This window comes from Crinia signifera, chromosome 2, assembly GCF_055691185.1.
Source record: "Crinia signifera chromosome 2, ASM5569118v1, whole genome shotgun sequence".
Lineage (NCBI taxonomy): Eukaryota > Metazoa > Chordata > Amphibia > Anura > Myobatrachidae > Crinia > Crinia signifera.
Window position 1 is genome coordinate 309,415,387 of NC_139218.1, and position 20,309 is coordinate 309,435,695.

General features: G+C 41.6%; 1 protein-coding gene across 2 annotated transcripts in view; it reads right to left on the reverse strand.

Annotated features, from left to right (window-relative positions):
* SUGT1 (SGT1 assembly cochaperone of MIS12 kinetochore complex) overlaps nt 1-20,309 on the reverse strand; it is a 65,198-nt gene that overhangs the window by 20,253 nt on the left and 24,636 nt on the right. For both annotated transcript variants that reach the window (XM_083168908.1, XM_083168909.1), the window contains exons 7-10: nt 19,253-19,303; nt 17,900-17,919; nt 17,525-17,556; nt 11,606-11,702 (exon numbers count right to left, since the gene is read on the reverse strand). In XM_083168908.1, the coding sequence (XP_083025034.1) occupies nt 11,606-11,702; nt 17,525-17,556; nt 17,900-17,919; nt 19,253-19,303 (200 nt within the window). The remainder of the gene's footprint in view (nt 1-11,605; nt 11,703-17,524; nt 17,557-17,899; nt 17,920-19,252; nt 19,304-20,309) is intronic.

The following is a 20,309-nucleotide window of genomic DNA, read 5'->3' on the forward strand; positions in this document are numbered from 1 at the left end:
TCAACGTTTCGAGACTCTTTATTTAATGTCTCGTCATCAGGATATATAAAACACAATGAAAAACCATACATTTATATACATGTATGTATATAAATGTATGGTTTTTCATTGTGTTTTATATATCCTGATGACGAGACATTAAATAAAGAGTCTCGAAACGTTGATGATACACCCGCCTCAAGTGTGAGTTGTTTATTCCGAGTGCCGCCCACGCACCTCTCTACACACAAAATTGGACATTTTATATAATTGTAAAAAGAAAAAAACAAAAAAAGGAGTGTAAGTAGCCCAACGCGAGATTCTGACCAATGGTCATTGTTGGGTTATCCAAATAAAGCATGTTTTTTTTCAAAGAGAAAAGTGTCCCATTTTCGGCAACCTGGGATAAATTCCCCGACCGACATGTTACTACGGTGCAAGGGTTTCTTATCAGGGATTATGCTTTGCGTGTCCGAGGCACCCAAAGCATAATCTATAATACATTCCGGGCATCCGGGCTTGCTGAATATCCCACCGCAAATCAATTAGCAGCTGTAAATTACCACAGCTAATTGATTATCAGCCTTAATCGAAAAACTAGGAAATAGGCTTGTAAACACTCACATGCTGCCTGACAATCCCAACATTTATTATCTGCAGTGCTCACAGGAAAGAACACTGGTACATTATAATGGTTTGTAGTTAGAGTGGGAACACAATGCTGCAGCAAGGGCTTTGAAACAGTTTGAACTCTATCAGAAGCAAGGCAAGGACAATGTTCTGGACTAAAATTTTAACAGAGCACCTGCCATAAGTACAACATCTGATCCTTTCATTCAAACAAAACTATAGTTGACAGTGCATGGACTAGAGAAATAGTTTCTTCATAAATAATTGTACCACAAAAAGTGTGGTCATGCACCTGTGTATTTAAGTAATTAATGCAGCTAGCTGATCAAAAATCAAATATTTCCCATGGAAAGTTGGATAGACACGTACAGATTAATCTGTCTAATCTGGTCTGATGGGAAGAAAAATCTGGTTATGTATGGGAGCAAAAGGACAATCAACAATTCACTCCCGAACACTGGAAAACGACAAAACCGATTGTTCGGATTAGTTTGTTAAATCAAATGGCTTTAACTACTTTGTCTCACCGACCATTGACTATTTCACATTTTTGATTGTTATGCTCTCCCATACATTATCAGATTTTGTTTTCTACCAGATAAAGTACCCAGCTTTAAAATTTCATCAACATAGAAACCGGTGGCTGTAAAACAGGGGTGATTTATAATCCATCTTGTTGAAGCCAGAATACATACAGTAACTGTATAAAATTGTCAACTCCTACTACTAAGCACTTTTCATAGGAATGTTCTTGCCTCCTAAATTGCAGCCAAAACTCTAATCCCATTGCCTGATGTTCTTTCTTAGGGAGTGTGTGTGTGTGATAATAGAAGGCCCCTGGAATATATTAGCATGCTACTCTCAGGTACAAGGTAATCATGCAGAGCAGCAAACACATGCCTCCACTCTAAACTCCTTGTGCAGCTATCTCCTGTTATTTTTCTTTCATTACATACTTTAATCAAACGCCACATAACCTGTAATCATAAGTTTATGAATAAAAAGTTTATGAAATGGCAAAAAATAAAAAAAAATGGTAATGCTTAACAAAAGCTACTTTAACTGTACAGATATGCACAATTTTATTGCTACCCTTACGTCTCACGGAAACCATGCTTCATTCCCCAGAAAAGTGATGAAATGAAAAAGCTATTGTCTCTGAACACCTGCATGCATTTGCTGGGTCATAGTACAAGCATATAAACTAAAGGGAGAAAATTGACATCATCATGTTCTGAGCATGGACAAGACAAAGCAAAGGAGAGAATTATAGTCTAGCTGTAGCACATTGAAACGGTAAAGGCTAGAAAAGACCATCTCCAAGCAGCTTGAGGATGTTCCTGTGACTACAGTGGCAAACATTTTTAGGACGTTTATAATCTATGGGACCGTAGCCACGTGAAACAGTCAAAATCCCGACAAGGTCAAAATACAGACAAGGTCAAAATACAGACATATAGAATGTACAGGTGAAACAGTCAACATGACTGTGTCGACAGGTCGACATGTTTTTTTTCACAGTTTTTTGACCCGACAGGCGGTATTTCATGCCCTACCATCCACTAGGGCGTGGCGGGAGAATAAAATAGTGTGCCGAGCGCAGCGAGGCACCGCGCCCAAAGCACCGCGAGCGATACGAGGGGCTGCGGTTCACTTCCAACTGTGTCCATGTCGACCGTGTCGACATTCGGGTAAAAAAAGTGAAAAAAAGTGAAAAAAAAGTGAAAAAGTGAAAAAAAAACCATGTCGACCTCGCGACCTGTCATGTTGACTGTTTCACCTGTACATTCTAAATGTTGGTATTTTGACCTTGTCGGGATTTCATACCGAATCCGTAGCACCCTTCTCCTGAAGCAAGGATAGTGAGAATGGTTTAGAGCGAAGGAAAACTTCCAAAGAGATACAAGCTGTACTCTAAGGATAAAGTACAAGGAGTCTGATCGCATGATCCAACAGTTTTGTAGTGACAGTGGGCTTCATGGAAAAAGTTGGACTCGACTTTTGAAAAAGCAAAATCCCCAAAAACCAGACTGGAATATGCTCAAACGCATAATGACAAGCAACATTACTTCCATAGAGAAAGTCCGTTAGATGGAGGAGTCAAATCCGTTCTCTGCTCACAGCCGTAGAAAAAAATAACGAAGCAAAGAACACTGTGCCTACTGTGAAACATGGTTCAGTTTTGGGGCTGTATTGCTGCGTCTGGCACGGGATGCCTTGAATATGTGCAGGGCACCATGGAAACGGAAGACTATGAAAGCATTTTGGAGCAAAACATACTGACCAGTATTAGAAAGCTCCGTTAGTCAAAGGTCATGGGTGCTCCACCTTATTGTACATTTATGGAAAAGGCTTAAATATGTAGCCTGGAGAAGGCATCCATCAAACCTGAGACAGCGGGACCAGTTTGCTAAAGCTGCGCATACACTGTACAATTATCTTTTAGATCTACCAGATTTGGCTGGTTGGAATGAAAATCTGACAATTAATGAGAGCAAATGACAACCGACCCTTTACATAAGGCAGTCACAATTTTACCGATCCGTATGAACTACAGGCTTTGCCAGTTTTTCAGTATTTAGGAACAATGGTCAATTATCATGTGTTCTCACCAATTACCAGATTTGTATTTCACCCAGATATGGCACATGATCTCAAAACAGGATCCTAGTGGCGCTTAAATCACAAATGGAAAGCAGATTCAAAATTATAATGTAATCATTCAATAAATAGTTATTTTTACCTTTAAACTTGTTTATTGTGGATCAACAGTTATACACTACATTCAAAAAAATTCCCCGGGGGAATCACTTATGCATATCTCCCAACATGACCCTCTCCAGGAGGGACACAATGCTCTGTTTCTGGACTTCTATGGTAATGTATGTTTGCCATCACCGGTGGTGAGCTAGGTAATTGATAAGAACGTTTTCTCGCCACAGCTGATGGCAATCATACATTAAGAGGAAAGTCCATGAATAGAGAATTTTGTCCCTCCTGGAGAGGGTCATGTTGGGAGGTATGCTTATACACTGATTAAATAGTAAAAAAAACTATATACAGACATGAATTGACAAATATGAAATATACTAAAACCTTTAAATTATCACTTATGAGGAAGGAAGGCAATGTGTGAAGGCATTGGGGCCAATGTAAAATCGGGTCTCAGGGACCATTTTACATTGGTTCCAATGTAAAAATCGCGCCCATCGCATGCGATTTGTTTGCATGCGATGCGGATACAATTTTTTCCGCTGGCGCCGTGCTAGGAAACAAGTACCAAAAAAACAATAGTTTATGAGATCGTGTGTCACTACCTGGTAGATGTTGTCAGACAAGTGCCGTTTCTCAGTACACCAGTGGTCCGTGGTCCAGGGCTGTATGGCTATGCTGGAATAGAGATGTCAGTCCAGGCAGTTATTACACACTGTCACTGGGGTCTCCTAATAAAAAGTGCAGCAAAACGCGTCCTTAGGATCGGAGATAGCCCCGATGGCCTGTTGAGAAAGCTGCCCAGGGCACAGAGAAACGCATCCTTATGATCAGAGTTACCTACCCCCACACCACAGCTTTTTGCTGAACTCGCATCACCTGCTTTTCGTTCATCGACCTCCATTAGTGACCCATAAGGAGACACACAGCTGCAGCCGGCACCCAGATTCTCCACGGAGTGGCCGCTGTCTATCGACCACTTTGTACTATGAGCGGCTGCAATCCAGCCAGGATCGAGGCAGCTGCCGCTCGCCCTGGCAGCTATCAACCACGAGCCGGCTCTTGTGGTGGACACACAAGGTTTGGGCAGACACAAGCGCTAATGAACAAGATAGTTATAATGTTCCAGAGGTGAAATGGTGTATTAACATCATTCTCAAAAAAATTATTGGCACATTCAGTACGAATTAATCTGTCTAAAACATTTACAAAATTGCTGCCTGGCCACAAGTGAAGTTGGAAAGGCAATACTAGCGCAATATTAATTGATTAATTGAATAATCAGCAGCTGGTGTCACCCCAGGAGACCATCAATCTCCCAGAAGGTGAAATGGTGTACGGATATACACCATTTCGCCTCTGGAACATTATACCTATCTTGTTCATTAGCACTTGTGTCAGCCCAAACCTTGTGTGTCTGCTAGATTGTATTCTGGGAGAATGATGGTCTCCCGGGGTAATACAAGCTGCTGATTATTCAATTAATCAATTAATATTGCGCCAGGTTACTAGCATTTGTTTTTTCGGTACTCTTTACCTAGAACGGCGCCCATCGCGGGCATGGCATGCGATCGATGCCCACGATTTCACATAGAAATGCATGTTAAAATGTAAATCGCGTCGGTCGCATCGCATGCGGCCAAAAACCGCATGCGATGCGTCCGACGCGATTACCGCGATTTTAAATAGGGAACAATGTTAAATGGCCCACAGACCCCAAATAGCCACCCTCAAGTGTGAAATGGCCACCCCAATTGTTAACGCCACCCCACGATCAACGTGAACCCGAAGCGTGGCGAGCGCAGCGAGCCCACGAGGGGCGGCGGTACGCGTCCTCCGACCTTTTCATACCCCCACTATCCACGTCGGCGTGGAGTTGAGAATAGAAAGTGTGGCTAGCGCAGCGAGCCCCACGGATACCTGTGAAGGTATCCGCGTCTCCTCGCTGCGCTCGCCACGCTTCGGGCTCGGTGGCTCGCCACACTTTCTATTCTCAACTCCACGCCGACGTGGATAGTGGGGGTATGAAAAGGTCGGAGGACACGTACCGCCGCGCTCGCCACGCTTCGGGTTGACGTTGATCGTGGGGTGGCGTTAACAATTGGGGGGGGCCATTTCACACTTCAGGGTGGCTATTTGGGGTCTGTGGGCCATTTAAAATTGTTCCCTATGTAAAATCGGGTCAATTGGGCCATTTAACATTGTTGCCTATTTAAAATCGCGGTAATCGCGTCGCACGCGATTTTTTGGCCGCATGCGATGCGACCGACGCGATTTTTTACTTTGCGATGCCCAAGATTTTCTAGGTAAAGAGTACCGTTTTTTCTTGTGGTGAGCGTACCATTCTTAACTGTTGCACCAACACATTGCCACCTCAGCAGCCCAGGCACAAGGACATCAGCGGTTACAGCCGTCATACAAGCTCTGGTAGAGCCGGGTGAGGGCTCCCAGCATTACTTTGTCCAGTGGAGTGCTTGACACCTTGGACACGGTATCCTATTGCCCGTCGGTTTGCGGTCACCTGAGACCTTATTAAGCCACCCATACTAACGGCTTTTATTAGGAGACCCCAGAGACAGCGTGTAATAACTGCCTGGACTGACCTCTCCATCCCAGCATAGCCATGCAGCCCAGGACCATGGACCACTGGCGTGCTGAGTACTGAGAAACAGCACTGGTCTGACAACATACTAGGTGTACTCACACATTGATAATTTGAGGTTTTAGTATATTTAATATTTTGCTTTTTATGTCAATTCATGTTTGTGTATAGTTTTTTTTTTTTACTATTTAACCAGTGTATAAGTGATTCCCCCGGGGGATTTTTTTTTATGTGGTGTATAACTGTAGATCCAAAAGTTTAAAGGTAAAAATAACTATTTATTAAATAATTACATCTGGCTAACTATCTGGTGACACAAACAGAAGACCAAGAGCTGCAAAAATTGCATGATTGCAGGAATTGCCTCTAAAGCGCGTGAAAAAAATATTAAGGTAAGGTCCCATCCCTTGAAAACTTAGCTCATTTTAGGAAACAAGCAATATTACTTTACTACCACTGTGATGTGTGCAACTGTACACTGCTCAGTACTGAACTGACCCATAACAACACTGCCTTATTACATATAAACATTTTCAGACATTATCTAGAAAGGGAAAATTTACAGAAAAAGATTGGTTGCCATGAGTTACAGCATATTTCTGCACCAAGGCATTAAGTGATCATACCCATCCTGCCATGAACTAACACCACCGACGGTATACTCACAACTTATTTGCATTAAAAAAAAAAACCAAAAGGTTCATGAATTAAGACGCCCAAGAATCCCAATATAAATGTATTAATTAGATGGTACCATTTCTGGTTACTTTTACATTTTCCCATCGCTATTTCTAAGTACAAAAAGTTCCTCCTTAGCATTTTAACAATGCTGCTAGCGCGATACTCTGCTGCCGTTCCTAACTCCCTCCCAGTTTGGGATTGGTGCCAATGCATGGATTTTTATATGACGATGGACGATATTTTCTATACAGTTCCCAAAAAAAACACCCAGATTTTGTAGCTTTGGTTTCCCTTGATTGAGTTTTAATCCTTTAATGCAATGGTGCCAAACTCATGGCCCTCCAGCTGTTGTGGAACTACACTTCCCAGCATGCCTTGCTACAGTTTTAGCACTCAATTATATAAAATCTGTGGCAGGGCATGCTTGGATGTGTAGTTCCACGACAGCTGGAGGGCCATGAGTTTGACACCACTGCTCTAATGCTTATAAAACTCTCCTTCCAGTGTCTTGGAGTCCTCCCGTGGTCTAAATATGTAATTATCATACGAGTAATGTAGCCCATACACTTAATGAGATATTGCATACAATCATTACATTTTGACCACATCTGTTCAATAGATCAAATGATTGTATGCACATTTTGTGAACCATGCAATGTGCAGGCCCACCGGTTGAATCTCACATCAATAGATATTATGTGCTGCATATAATATTTATCGAATTGCAGGAGCGATAGCATGTGATTTGTAACCTCATGCGATCTCTTGAATGCAATCAGCGGGGGCGAGAGCGGTTTCATTGGGTTCGGGGAGCGGGCGGCAGAATTTGAAAAAAAAGTTGAAAACATTGGGAGGCCCTCTCTGCGGCCACCTGAATGTGAGGCTTCCGATTGGCAGAGAGCTCTGTCAGAGAACAGTCCAGTGTATTAAGCTTTTTCAAATTCTGCCGCCGCCGCTGACCCCTGCCGGCACTCCTTCACAGCGCTACGCTACTCTGCTGTGTGCCCTCCTACAGCACCTGAAGTGGCATCGCAGATGGAATGAGACATCGGATGCTGGAAGTGGACATTTTAGGCACCATAAAATGTGATCGGATACGATGAGACATCGCATCCGATCGCATAAGTGTATGGGCACCATGAGCTGGATGTGTTTGTTTTGTTGTGGAGTTTGACCTTTTGACCCTGATAGACCTATATTCTCAAGTTTCTATATTCACTTATTTTTCCCTTCCTCTTTCAATCAACTCCCACTTAAGATATTTATTTTGTAGGTCTAGGATTACCAGTTTCTTTGTTAAGTATATACACTCGATTGATGAATGTGAATGTTTTTTATATTATTTAGGAATTAGTTTCTAATCTAATTGCCATATACTTTTGTGACTCACAAAAGTATATGGCAATTAGATTAGAAACTAATGCCCCCTTTTTTCTTGTTTACTGAATATAAAGAATTTATTTGTGAAGAAAAAAAAAAAAAAAAAGGAAACCATTATGAGACGGCAGACATGGAATATTGATATTGCCAGGGGTGTTGGTTAATACAGTAGGTACCTCAGACTTCCCATACCACTGTGAAATACATAGCAACATATAGGTGTGGACACTAGTGTGTCTAGTTATAAAGGATTTGGTATGAAATCCCGACAGGGTCAAAATTCCGAATGATTTAAAATCCCAACAATTAAAATCCCAACAGGGTCAAAATCCCGACAGGGTCAAAATCCCGACATATAGAATGTACAGGCAAAACAGTCTACATGACTTTCCGTCGACAGGTAGCGAGGTCGACATGGGTTTTTTCAGTTTTTTTACCCGAATGTCGACACAGTCGACATGGACACAGTTGGAAGTGAACCGCAGCCACTCGTGATGCTGCGCTCGGCACACTATTTCATTCTCCCACCACACCCTAGTGGATGGTAGGGCATGAAATACCGCCTGTCGGCACATGTCGGGTCAAGAAACAGTGAAAAAACCCATGTCGACCTCGCACCTGTCGACCGAAAGTCACGTAGACTGTTTCACCTGTACATTCTATATGTCGGTATTTTGACCCTGTCGGATTTTAAATGTCGGTATTTTGACCCTGTCGGATTTTAAATGTCGGTATTTTGACCCTGTCGGATTTTAAATGTCGGTATTTTGACCCTGTCGGATTTTAAATGTCGGTATTTTGACCCTGTCGGATTTTAAATGTCGGTCTTTTGACCCTGTCGGATTTTAAATGTCGGTCTTTTGACCCTGTCGGATTTTAAATGTCGGTCTTTTGACCCTGTCGGATTTAAAATGTCGGTCTTTTGACCCTGTCAGATTTAAAATGTCGGTCTTTTGACCCTGTCGGATTTAAAATGTCGGTCTTTTGACCCTGTCGGATTTAAAATGTCGGTCTTTTGACCCTGTCGGATTTAAAATGTCGGTCTTTTGACCCTGTCGGATTTAAAATGTCGGTATTTTGACCCTGTCGGATTTAAAATGTCGGTATTTTGACCCTGTCGGATTTTAAATGTCGGTATTTTGACCCTGTCGGATTTTAAATATCGGTATTTTGACCCTGTCGGGATTTTGATTGTATCCCGTTATAAAGGGTCAGCTTAAAATCAATAGCAGCGTTATACCGGAATTTTATTAGTAATAGCTTTCCCATATCTGCATTGTGTCCTTATATGGCTCATCTGCCACAGTGTAACCTTCCTAGTGTGCCCAACATGGCTGCCTCATCTGGTACACTTGTGGATGGGATGAAAAATACATGGAACGGACTGTCTTATTGGGACCCAACTCTACACTGCAATCACTTCATTTTGTGTAATTTCTTCTAGGGGTAAGCGATTCCACCCCAGGTAATCCTAGAGTGCACCTAAGATGGCTGCCTCACCTGGTGCCTGTTAGGGTGGAATACACAACTCATCGAAGTTATTATCCAAAATATCTGCACCAAACACAAGAGGCACCAATTGTGCCTACTGTGCTCTCAAGGCTTTCTTTTATGCCTCTGTGACTTATCTATTGCTGTACTCCCCAAATCCTATATGCATTGTTTTGATGTCTGTGAAGCGCATTGAGTCCTACTGGAGAAAGTGCGCTATATAAATAAAACTTACTTATTGTGTCTATTCAAAAATACTTTAGTAATAAATAAATACTTATTGTCAAACCCATAGTCATGACTTATTACGGTGTGACTTACTGTCGGTCTCCACATTTGTGCACAACATACTGTTTGAGACGCTGACAGGCCAAGCAATAACATTTAGAGAGGGTGTTATTTACAACCCAGTTTCCATTTTTTTTTGGAAGCAAGCCACAGGGAGAAAGCACTGCCAATTACAGATTACACTGAGTAGGCACAGAATTATCAAATGTATTTACATGCCCCCAGTGCTAATGTAATTACTACCAATGTAACTACTAACCCATCAACCTTAGATGAAAATGCCAAACAATGTAATTATATTGTGGGACATTTGCTTGGTGCATGATTCCGAAAATCAGCACAATGAGAACTTTGCACAGCTTCTTCTTTGCATATGCAGCTAATAAATTCAATACCGTACAGCCTACCATTTAAGCCAGCACCAGCAATTTGTACACTTGTTGTTTGGCATTGTAAAAAAGAATGAATAATGTGACTTAAATATAAAGCAACACTAGAAGACATAAACATGGCCCATATCTAAGATAAGAAGCTGAAAAAGGCATTTGAAAAGGACTACACAATTCAGAAAATAAACCCCCCCTCCCTATATATATATATATATATATATATATATATATATATATATATATATACACATATACACACACACACAATATATATATATATATATATATATATATATATATATATATATATATATATATATATATATATATATATACACACACACACACACACATATATATATACACATACACACACACACACACACACACACTTGTTTTCCAGCACTCTCCCCAACATCCATTTCCTTGTGATTTATTAAAAGCTAAAAATGAATTATACAATGTCTTTAGCAGAATGTAATTTTGCACCTTCCACACACAAGTTTCCACCAACCAACTTGTGTGAAAAGCTATTTGCACTAGTAATTTCAAACTCACGGATGCTGGCCTTCTGAAAAGACAATGACGCTTTAGTACAGACTACTCCTGAACTGCATCAGAGATGGAAATCAGATCCAAAAGGGACTCCTCAGATGCACTTCAGAGGATCTAAAGGTCCATACACACTGAGCGTTTTTGCCCCGTTTAGGCGATTTTCCCCAGGTGTGGACGACTCTCCATAACAGGATGCTGGCAATACGAGCAGATGAGCGGCCGGGCCAGCGATGAGGTGAAGTGCCAGACAAACCAGATTGTGCATACACACTGAGCAATCTTGCAAGAGATTGTCAGTTGCCACATCCAGGAGTGTACGGTTATTGACAATACATACAAATCTTCTTGCATGTTGAAAAGTTCAATAGCGCGCATCGTGATAGAGCAAACATGCAGGCCGATTTACATCATTTGTCATTTAGAACCTTTTGTTATTGTCCACATCATTTAAAAAGTCATCTGATGTGTACACCGCTTAAATTGGCAGGCACGAATGTTTGCCAGCTGATCACCCCAGACAGTACCAACTCTCCTACCTCCACCAATAGACTCTTCATGGTAATCTGTGGCAGATGGTTACCATGGAGCAGAATGGAATACTATGCATGCGGTTGTCTCTGGAACCTATAAAGCACACATTTTATACCTCTTTATATGGAAAATATCCCTTTAAACACTGATATAGTTTTGGCTGCAGCACTATTCTTCCAAAATGGATTACACTGTACTACTAGAGGTCGCATCTCTCACAGGGGGAAACCCCAACAAAGTAACTCATGTGGACTAATGAATAAAACAAAATATCCATAGACATCACCATAGCCTGGTGATGTAAAGGGGAATACAGCAGACACGGTAACCCACTCGTACTTTATATAAGCACATAGGATAGTCTTACCTGTCTCTCAGAAAACTGTATGTGCACATCGTCCTTCTGGACATTCTTGATCATTACTGTGATGATAACTTGGGATTCTGTTTGGTACCAGTCATACCTTTATGGGAACAAGAGACATTACAGTAATAAATAAGCAAAAGTAAACTTAAAAAAACAACAACATGTATTTTATCCAACTGTACAAAATATATATACAGCTTTTTGAGTCAATAAACGACATTTTCTTTAGCACATACAGGGTCAGATTTAAATTTGGATGGAGTTAAAATTGCAGCAGCAATGCCAACATACTCCAATGCAGTAAGAGGCATCTGGTATAAAGATGCATATTGCATGTACAGATGTAGCGCCGCTCATCCAGTGCCGGGGCTCGGCCGACCACCCCCACTGGCGAGCCGCGCTACATCTGACTGGGATGCACGTCCCAGTTTGCCGACGGCAGGGGGGACGGGAACCCTGCCCGTCTCGGCTTCAGGGAGACGGGCAGGGTTAGGGGGGGGACGCGGCGGTGACCTGGGGGGTGCCCCGTTGTAAGGGGACGCATGTGCTGTAGGTACTATCTGCTGCATTAGTGTCTGCTCAATCTGCGAGACCATTGGCCAGCTGAGTAACCTGGTTGCGCAGACTGGCAGTCACATCAGCACATACAAGGCCAATGAATCAGGCATCAGCACTCCCAGAAAATGTGCTGACACCCCTAACCCCTGCCCAAAACTGACACAGCCTGTCAATCTGTCCCCAGCTGTCTATTACCAACGAGCACAAGACTCATGCTGCGTGCATGTAGATCACCCGTCAGCTTATTATGCAAACAATCAAGTGTGGTCTACATATCAGTGCTGAAATACAGACCACACTGTGCTAGGAGCACCAAAGCAGAGAGCGACACCCCAGGAAGGAAAGTAACTGCACAGGTTCTGGAAGATGCAGATTGCCGTTTATACGCACTATATCCTTTGTACAGGACTTCAAGGGAAATCTATGACTTCATTGTAATTGTTTGCAAGTGAACCCAGCTGAACACCTACTGTACATTTAAGCTGGAAAGCCGCCCCAGGGTGTATGGGGTAGCGATGAGCATTGAGCACTCATGCATCATCACCAGCAGATGAACGAGGGAATTGACGGCTTTCCATAGCATCCTGCTGGCACCCTAAACCCTCATCCCACCAAATCCAGATATCCGCAGCAGCACCTGATGGGTCTGGATTATAAGAGGTGCTGGAAAATGTGTGCGCAACCTGTATCAACCAGTTATGTGCTGTCTGGGTAGATGAATACTTTGGTTGAATCTTGTGGCTAGTTTCTACTAAAATGGTAATTGTTTAGTTTCACGGCGGCAGATAGATCGCATGCGATTTGCATGCTATTCAATGTGCGATGCGATTTAGTACCTGTTCATAACCCCACTATCCACTACGGCATGGAGCTGATGTTGTATATAGTGTGGCGAGCGCAGCGAGCCACTGAGCCCAAGGCAATAAATGCGTCCGAGGGGACACTGATTAATTTACATGTATTTTGCGTCCGCTCGCCACGGAATGCATGTAAAGTAATCCGCCACGCTTTGCCACACTATATAAAATCAACTCCATGCCGTAGTGGATAGTGGGGTTATGAACAGGTAATAAAATCGCATCGCACATAGAATCTTATGCAAATCGCATGCGATATCTGCCGCCGTGAAACTAAACAAGTACCCTAAAATATGTTTAAATATTTGTTTGTAAGAAGGAAAAATGGGATTCTTTATAAAGAGTAACAAAGTAAATCATGAACACTCAGGTTCATAAAGGTTTGTGTAAAATCGGTCTCACTACACATCACAGCTATTCATGGCCTGCAACAGAGAAGGAGGTTTATTAATAGTTTTCTGTATTGTATCTGCCAAACAATAAGCTAGTAGATATTCATCACTAAGGGCCCTTACTCCGCGGTGTTTATGCAGTGCGTCTCTCAGTGCCAAGCACGCAACCACACAATAGGAGCCCAAATCTGCCTGTCACATTGTCTTTCCCGAGGCGGCTTTTCATTATACAGGAGTGGGATGCATGGAGAGCACATGCTGGAAACCGTATAAAAAAAAAAAAAAAGCTCTGGTCACATCTGGAAATTCATATGCATTTCACTGTCATTTTTTATACAAATGCATTAATAGTATGTATGGACTCCAACCTTGGTATCTATTGATTTTGTGTCATTAGTAACTGAACACTAGCTCAGCTCTGTAAACTAGGCTGTGTAGCATCAGGTAGTTTTCTAGTGCTTCAATCATGTTTCGAGAGACCAGGTGGATTGCTCTAAAGGCAGCCTGTCCTTAAAATGATGACCCTACCTATTGCACACTGAATGCTCATCCATAACCCCTTGTGCAGCCCTTACACAGAGACAGAATAGATATAGTTACAGTGGAAGCAGCACTCTACTGCCAGCCAGGCAGAGGTTTGCTCTTCTTTAACACTATAATCTGAATATTTTTCAATACTTCACTACTCATTGTTGTAATAAGACTAATGCGATCATTAATATACTGTAGGCTTAATGACTAATAGAAAATGTACCTACTCTATAAATGCAACTATAAACATTTTGAGGACATATTGTCTTTCAGATACTCCGACACAAGTGCTATGACAAACGAAATGCTGAAACATTAAAACAACTAAACTCTAGACAATATACAATGCGCATTTATTGCCTTTAAAAAGCAATCTTCATTATGTGTTGTTTTTTTTTAAAGAAGAAAAAGGAAAAATATGTTGTACACATTCCTGCTGTAGATTACCCACTGGAAAAAAAAGTCTAGAAACAAAGTGAATAGAAATGTGGTGATTTTTCGGTTTACTTGAGCAGCCAGTATTACAAAGTAGAGCAACACTGCAGACTAGTGGCCAGTCCTGTACTGTGCATTAGTGCAAAACCTTCCATTATTCATACATTTGTTTAACCTAAGGGTATTTTTCTTGTAATTTACAAATGTATGTTTAGAACATTACTAATACAATGGTAATGTTGGTTTAATTATTTTCAATTACATTACACACTACTAATGTATGACAATGAGGCCTTCTACATTCACATTATTGTCTTCTATTCTGCTTTGTGATGCTCAGGAAGGGTTGAACGCAAATGCAAAAACATGTTTATTTTATTGTTTAATTCTTAAAATATTAAAGAGCAAATAATCTGGAATTATAGTGCATGCTATCTATACGTGACTCATGCACTATAATTCCAGATTATAGATTCCAGATACTGGTACAGTCTGACCAATATCCACAAAAAGCTATTCATCAGGTCATTTAGTATGAGTAACATCACCATGGTCTCGAACGGGCGTACAGATGAATGAATACTGGGTTAGCTCACACACATACGGTCTAGACTTAATTCTCTGTACTCTGGCTTCAGAAGGCAGAAGAAAGGGGGCCCTTGGAGATAAAGACTATAGGTGCGTACACACAGAGCAATATGATCGCTGGCAATATATTGCTCAGTGTCCTGTTTTCGTCAGCGACCAGAGACAGGGGAAGTCACTGGTCGGAGGAGCATGCTCCTCCGACCAGCGACCATTAGGGGTCTCAAAACGGGAGCGCGCACCCGGCGATTTATCGCCAGTGCACACTCCAATCGCTTGCACGACCATATTGCCAGCAATTTATGCCCGTGTGTACACAGCTTTAGAATCACAATTGCATCACTTCCTTGTGCAGATAAAACAGATGCTACATAGAAGACATATATACTTTATATATATAATTTTTTGGAAAAAAGAAAGTCAGAAACCATTCTGATTTGTTTAAATACAGAATAACATTAGCTCCCTATAATGCCATCTGTATACAAGTACACAAGGACATTCACAGAATAAATTAGTGAAGCATACAATTGGAGTACAACCTATAAAGTGAGAACAGTCTCAGCTGCATGGTACATACAGATTAAGTTAATAGTTACTCTACTGAACATAAGATATGGACTGTTCCTTATTACTGGCTATTCATAAAGGCCACCTTTAATCATATATGTACAGTATTCCATATAGAACCCAGGTGGATATCCTGCAGCCTAACATTATCTTCAAGCCTTCTTATACCATAATAATCACTGAGAAAGCTGAAGAGAACGTATAATGCCCCTTTCCCACTGCAGGCTTTACACGGTAAAATGCCGTTTTTTTAGCCTTTTTAAATGGCTAGAGCTGCAGTGGTAAAGCTCCAGGTTGCTTTACACGGGTAACAAATACCGGTATTTGTTAACCGGGTAAAAAGCAGTGTTTTTACCGTGTAAGAGCCGTTTTTTTGGCAATGGGAAAGGGTTTTAAACGGTATTTAGAAATAATAATAATAAAGGTTAAGAACATGATTGGTGCATGTGACGTTTTTAATGACAGGCAAGGTTTACTAGAGAGTTTAAACGTGTTGCTTTGTGGTTTACACGGGTAAGTGTGAATGGGACAAAAACTGCTTTTAAACATTATTTTAACGTTTAAAAGCTGCAGTGGAAAGGGTCTTTGTGGCTATTACCTGGGTAAAGACACGTTTAAAAAAAACGGGTCTTTACCCGGGTAGGCAGTGGGAAAGCAGCATAAATGTGCCTGGTGTGACAATAGAGAGTTAGGATTCCAAACCAGGTGTCAGTACTGCATAACATCAATAGGGCTGAAAGTTCTCCATGTACTATAAAAGGATGCAAGGGATTTCATTAAGGTGATCTGGTCACTTTGGAAAACCTCTACACCTGAGTGGTACATCTAAGGGGAGCCAAGCAGCAGAACAAAAGTCCATCGGCGCCCTACAGTATTTAAGGTTTTTGTGCAGAAGTACCAATTTGACAGTTAATGGCCACAACTCATTTTCATAATATCATCTTCAAATAAAGAAGCAAAACCTGCCATTATACGAACTGGCATGAAACCATACTTCTCAATATAATCACAGACGAAAGCGTTAACGACCTCCAGCATTTACAGGAAAACACAGCTATAATGGTTAATTGCCCATAGTATGTACTGATGTACTGAAGGTGTGTCAGCCCACAAAGGCGCCTTAAACTGGCCAAACACTTATCTTTTCAAATGGATTTCATAAATCTGTCTGAGCAACAGTTTGTCCATTTTCCAGTGTTTTCGGCCAATGGTCGAACGTCATTTGCTCCCACACATCACCAAATTTTCATTACAAACATTCACCATATGAGAAAACCATTCCAACTTGGACTAAGCAGATCCATGGACTCTGGCAGAGAGGACCTACCGGTGACCTCATTGCTGCCTCAAGATAACCAGTTCCAACCATTAATTCATGGGCACTACACATGTAGCCATGTGTGTAAGAGAGAGTTCTGATCATTCGGCACATCGATATGTGCCAAGCGATATGTCAGGGCCGGTGTTCACCGCTGAGAACACTGGCCCCGACCAACTAATAACCACTCTGCAGGTTATTAAATCGGCGGCAGATACTGACGCACTGGGCCGCACATCTACATCGCTATGGCCCCCTACACACACACACACACACACACACACACACAGCAATGTAGGGGGCCATTTTCTGAGCAATGCAGTTAAATGAACTAAAATCGTTTAGAAAATACCGGCATATCGCTATGTGTAAAGCCGCATTAGTCTGGTGAAAACAAATCTTCCAGCGACTTACAGTATGTACAATTGTGTGGTCACAGTATCATTCCCTGAGTTTGCTAGTCATCCCAGTGTAATGATTATTCGAATGGGAGGGTGGCATTTAGAACGCTTTATTATTTAAACCTTGCTAATTGATTTTACAGGGAAAAAACATTTTCTGCACACCTTTCTGTTTTCTTTCGGCAATCTCGATTGTTATAGGCTGTGAGTTTCAGAACACATATTTAATACATCATTCTTTTTATATAAATAAAAGGAGAGATAAAAAGTACCTGTATTTTGATGTTTTCTGCTGGTTTGTGGACTGCAGTCAGAAAAAAAAGGAAGCAAGCTGTTAGCCATCAACACTGCGGAGCTATGAAACGATGGTTTACAAAGCATTCTAGATTATATAGCACATATTCTGAGAGAGGACTTTGTTTACTTGCTTAGCCCAGTTTTACACTTAAAACTTGCTATCATTACAAAAGTCATAACTACTATGTTTACACATAGGATCTAATACACAACATTTTTAAAGATACCATTGAAAACAAATGCCACCAACTAAGGTGGTATTGCCCCCCATGTTTCCTGCTACCACAAACAAAGGACTTCAACAAGGTAATAAACGTTTCAGAATAAAAAAGTAGAAACAAGATGCTTACCAATTCACAACTTGATGAATCTGAACAAATAATGAGATCGGAAAATAATAATTAAAACAAAAAAAGCATAAGTATTAATATGCTTAATATCTGTAATTCATTTCAAATTACAGAACACCCCAGAACATCTATAATCAGAAAACATTTTCTTAATTGAATGAGAAACTAATGTAACAATGATATGATATTTGGAATGGTCACACAGATTAGACATGCTTTTTTTTTTTTTGAAAGTGAAGAACTGATAAGTCCCCAATAATCAGATTTAGTGGCAGATTTGCATAGGGGCTGCATGGACTGCCCAGCAGTGGATGCTTATAGGCGATATTGGTCACAATATCGGTGTACACTCCCTGTCGTTAACTATGCACACTCCGGTGCGTTGTTAACGACCCCCTCTCTCATCACTCCCCCGCAGCCCCCCTACCATCTCTCAACTCAGAGTCGGCATCGGCAAGTATGAATGGGGCTTTATAGGAACAGTCCCTGCTCATCACAGCCGGGGGGGACTTGGGAAGTTCAGGGGAGAGAAGCATCCACACCTTCTCTATGCACCTAAAACCGGCCAAGCAGTAGGAGGACTGCAGCTTTAATTTCCTGCATAAACCCCTTAAAACATGAATATGAATACAGTACTTAAGTACAGATGGAGCCAGCTCCATCTAGCTGTCTCTGGATGGGTGCCAGACGGGGTCCCAACAGTAGGGATCACGACTGTCAAAACACCGACAGGCGGGTTCCCGACGGCTATTTTCCCTCGTGGGGGTCCACGCCCCCCCCCCATAGAGGGACAATAGAATAGGTGGCTCGCATAGGTGGCTTAGTTGCGCTTATCATGCTGTCTGGGTCGGGCCAGTCGGGATCCCGACTGTCTGACCCCTATGGATAGCCATGGTGAGCCAGGGCCTATTGTTCTCAGCAACAATACAATACATAGAACAATACAGTAGGGGATTAGCAGAGTAATCCTATTACTCACTATGGGGTTTATTCTAGTTCATTCTTTCTGACAAAATCCTTCTTAAATGGACAAAACCATGTGCACTGCAGGGGGGCAGATGTAACCTGTGCAGAGAGAATTAGATTTGGGTGAGTTTTTTTGTTTCTGTGCAGGGAAAATACTGACTGCATGATTTTACACTGCAATATAGATCTCACTCTGAAGTAAAACCCCACCCAAATCTAAATCCCTCTGCACAAGTTACATCTGTCCCACCTGCAGTGCACATGGTTTTGTCCATCGAAGAAGGATTTGGTCAGAAAGAATGAACTAGAATAACCCCCTTAATCCTATTAAAGGGCTATATGCGGATAGCTCCATCTGTAAGTAACACTATTAGCAGATCTACTCACGGTTTAACTTTTCTTCACACTGCTGAATCCACGTAGAAAATACATCAGATGCTAAAGACATGACAATAAATTATGTTAAAATAAATAATACTCCAATGTCAGGACAACGTGAGCCATTAAATTGGGAGAGACAATGGACAACGGACATTATTCTGGTTCACTCCTGGCAAATTCCTTCTTAGATGGGCAAAACCATGTGCATTGCAGGTGGGGTAGATGTTACTTGTGCAGAGAGCGTTAGATTTGGGTGGGGTTTTACCTCAAAGTGAGATCTATATTGCAGTGTAGAAATAAAGCAGTCAGTATTTTCACTGCACAGAAACAAAATAATTCACCCAAATCTAATTCTCTTTGCACATTTTACATCTACCCCCCTGCAGTGCACATGGTTTTGTCCATCTAAAAAGGAATTTGCCAAGAGTGAACCAGAATAAGGACCTATATCTTTCCAAATGACGTACAGATGTGTCCACATACACTTATCCTCAAATTATGCAGAGCAGCTCAGTTTGGCTTTGCTCCGCCATGTGACTTAGCTAAATACATAGTACACTATTAGTGGATTCATATGTAAAATTTAGGGAACAGTTTGTAAACTGGGGTGGTGGTCTTGCTGTATACAGTAGCACTGTGTTTAGGGTTAGTCTTATTTGTCATAAAGTAACTGGTATACATCAGCGGGATGCAGTTGAAATCCCGGCGGTCGGAATCCCGTCACTTTGTCCCTCTGTGGGTGTTCACGACACCCATAGAGGGAGAATAAATTAGTGTGCAGAGCGTATAAAGGCACCGGGCCTGCAGCGTGGCGAGCGAAGCGAGCCCACAAGGGGGCGATCTCACACTTTCTATTCTCTAAATATGTGACTTCCCTGGTTAGAGGTATGCATTCACTACTTTTTTCTTTAAATCCTGGTGGCTAATTCCTTAGCCAAACTATAATTAATGTTATGATTTCTTGCTGCTATGGTTGCACTGTGATTATTCAGAAAACGCCTACCCATGTAAAACTACAAATAAAAATCTATTACCACAAAGATCTTATAGGTATTATAGCCCA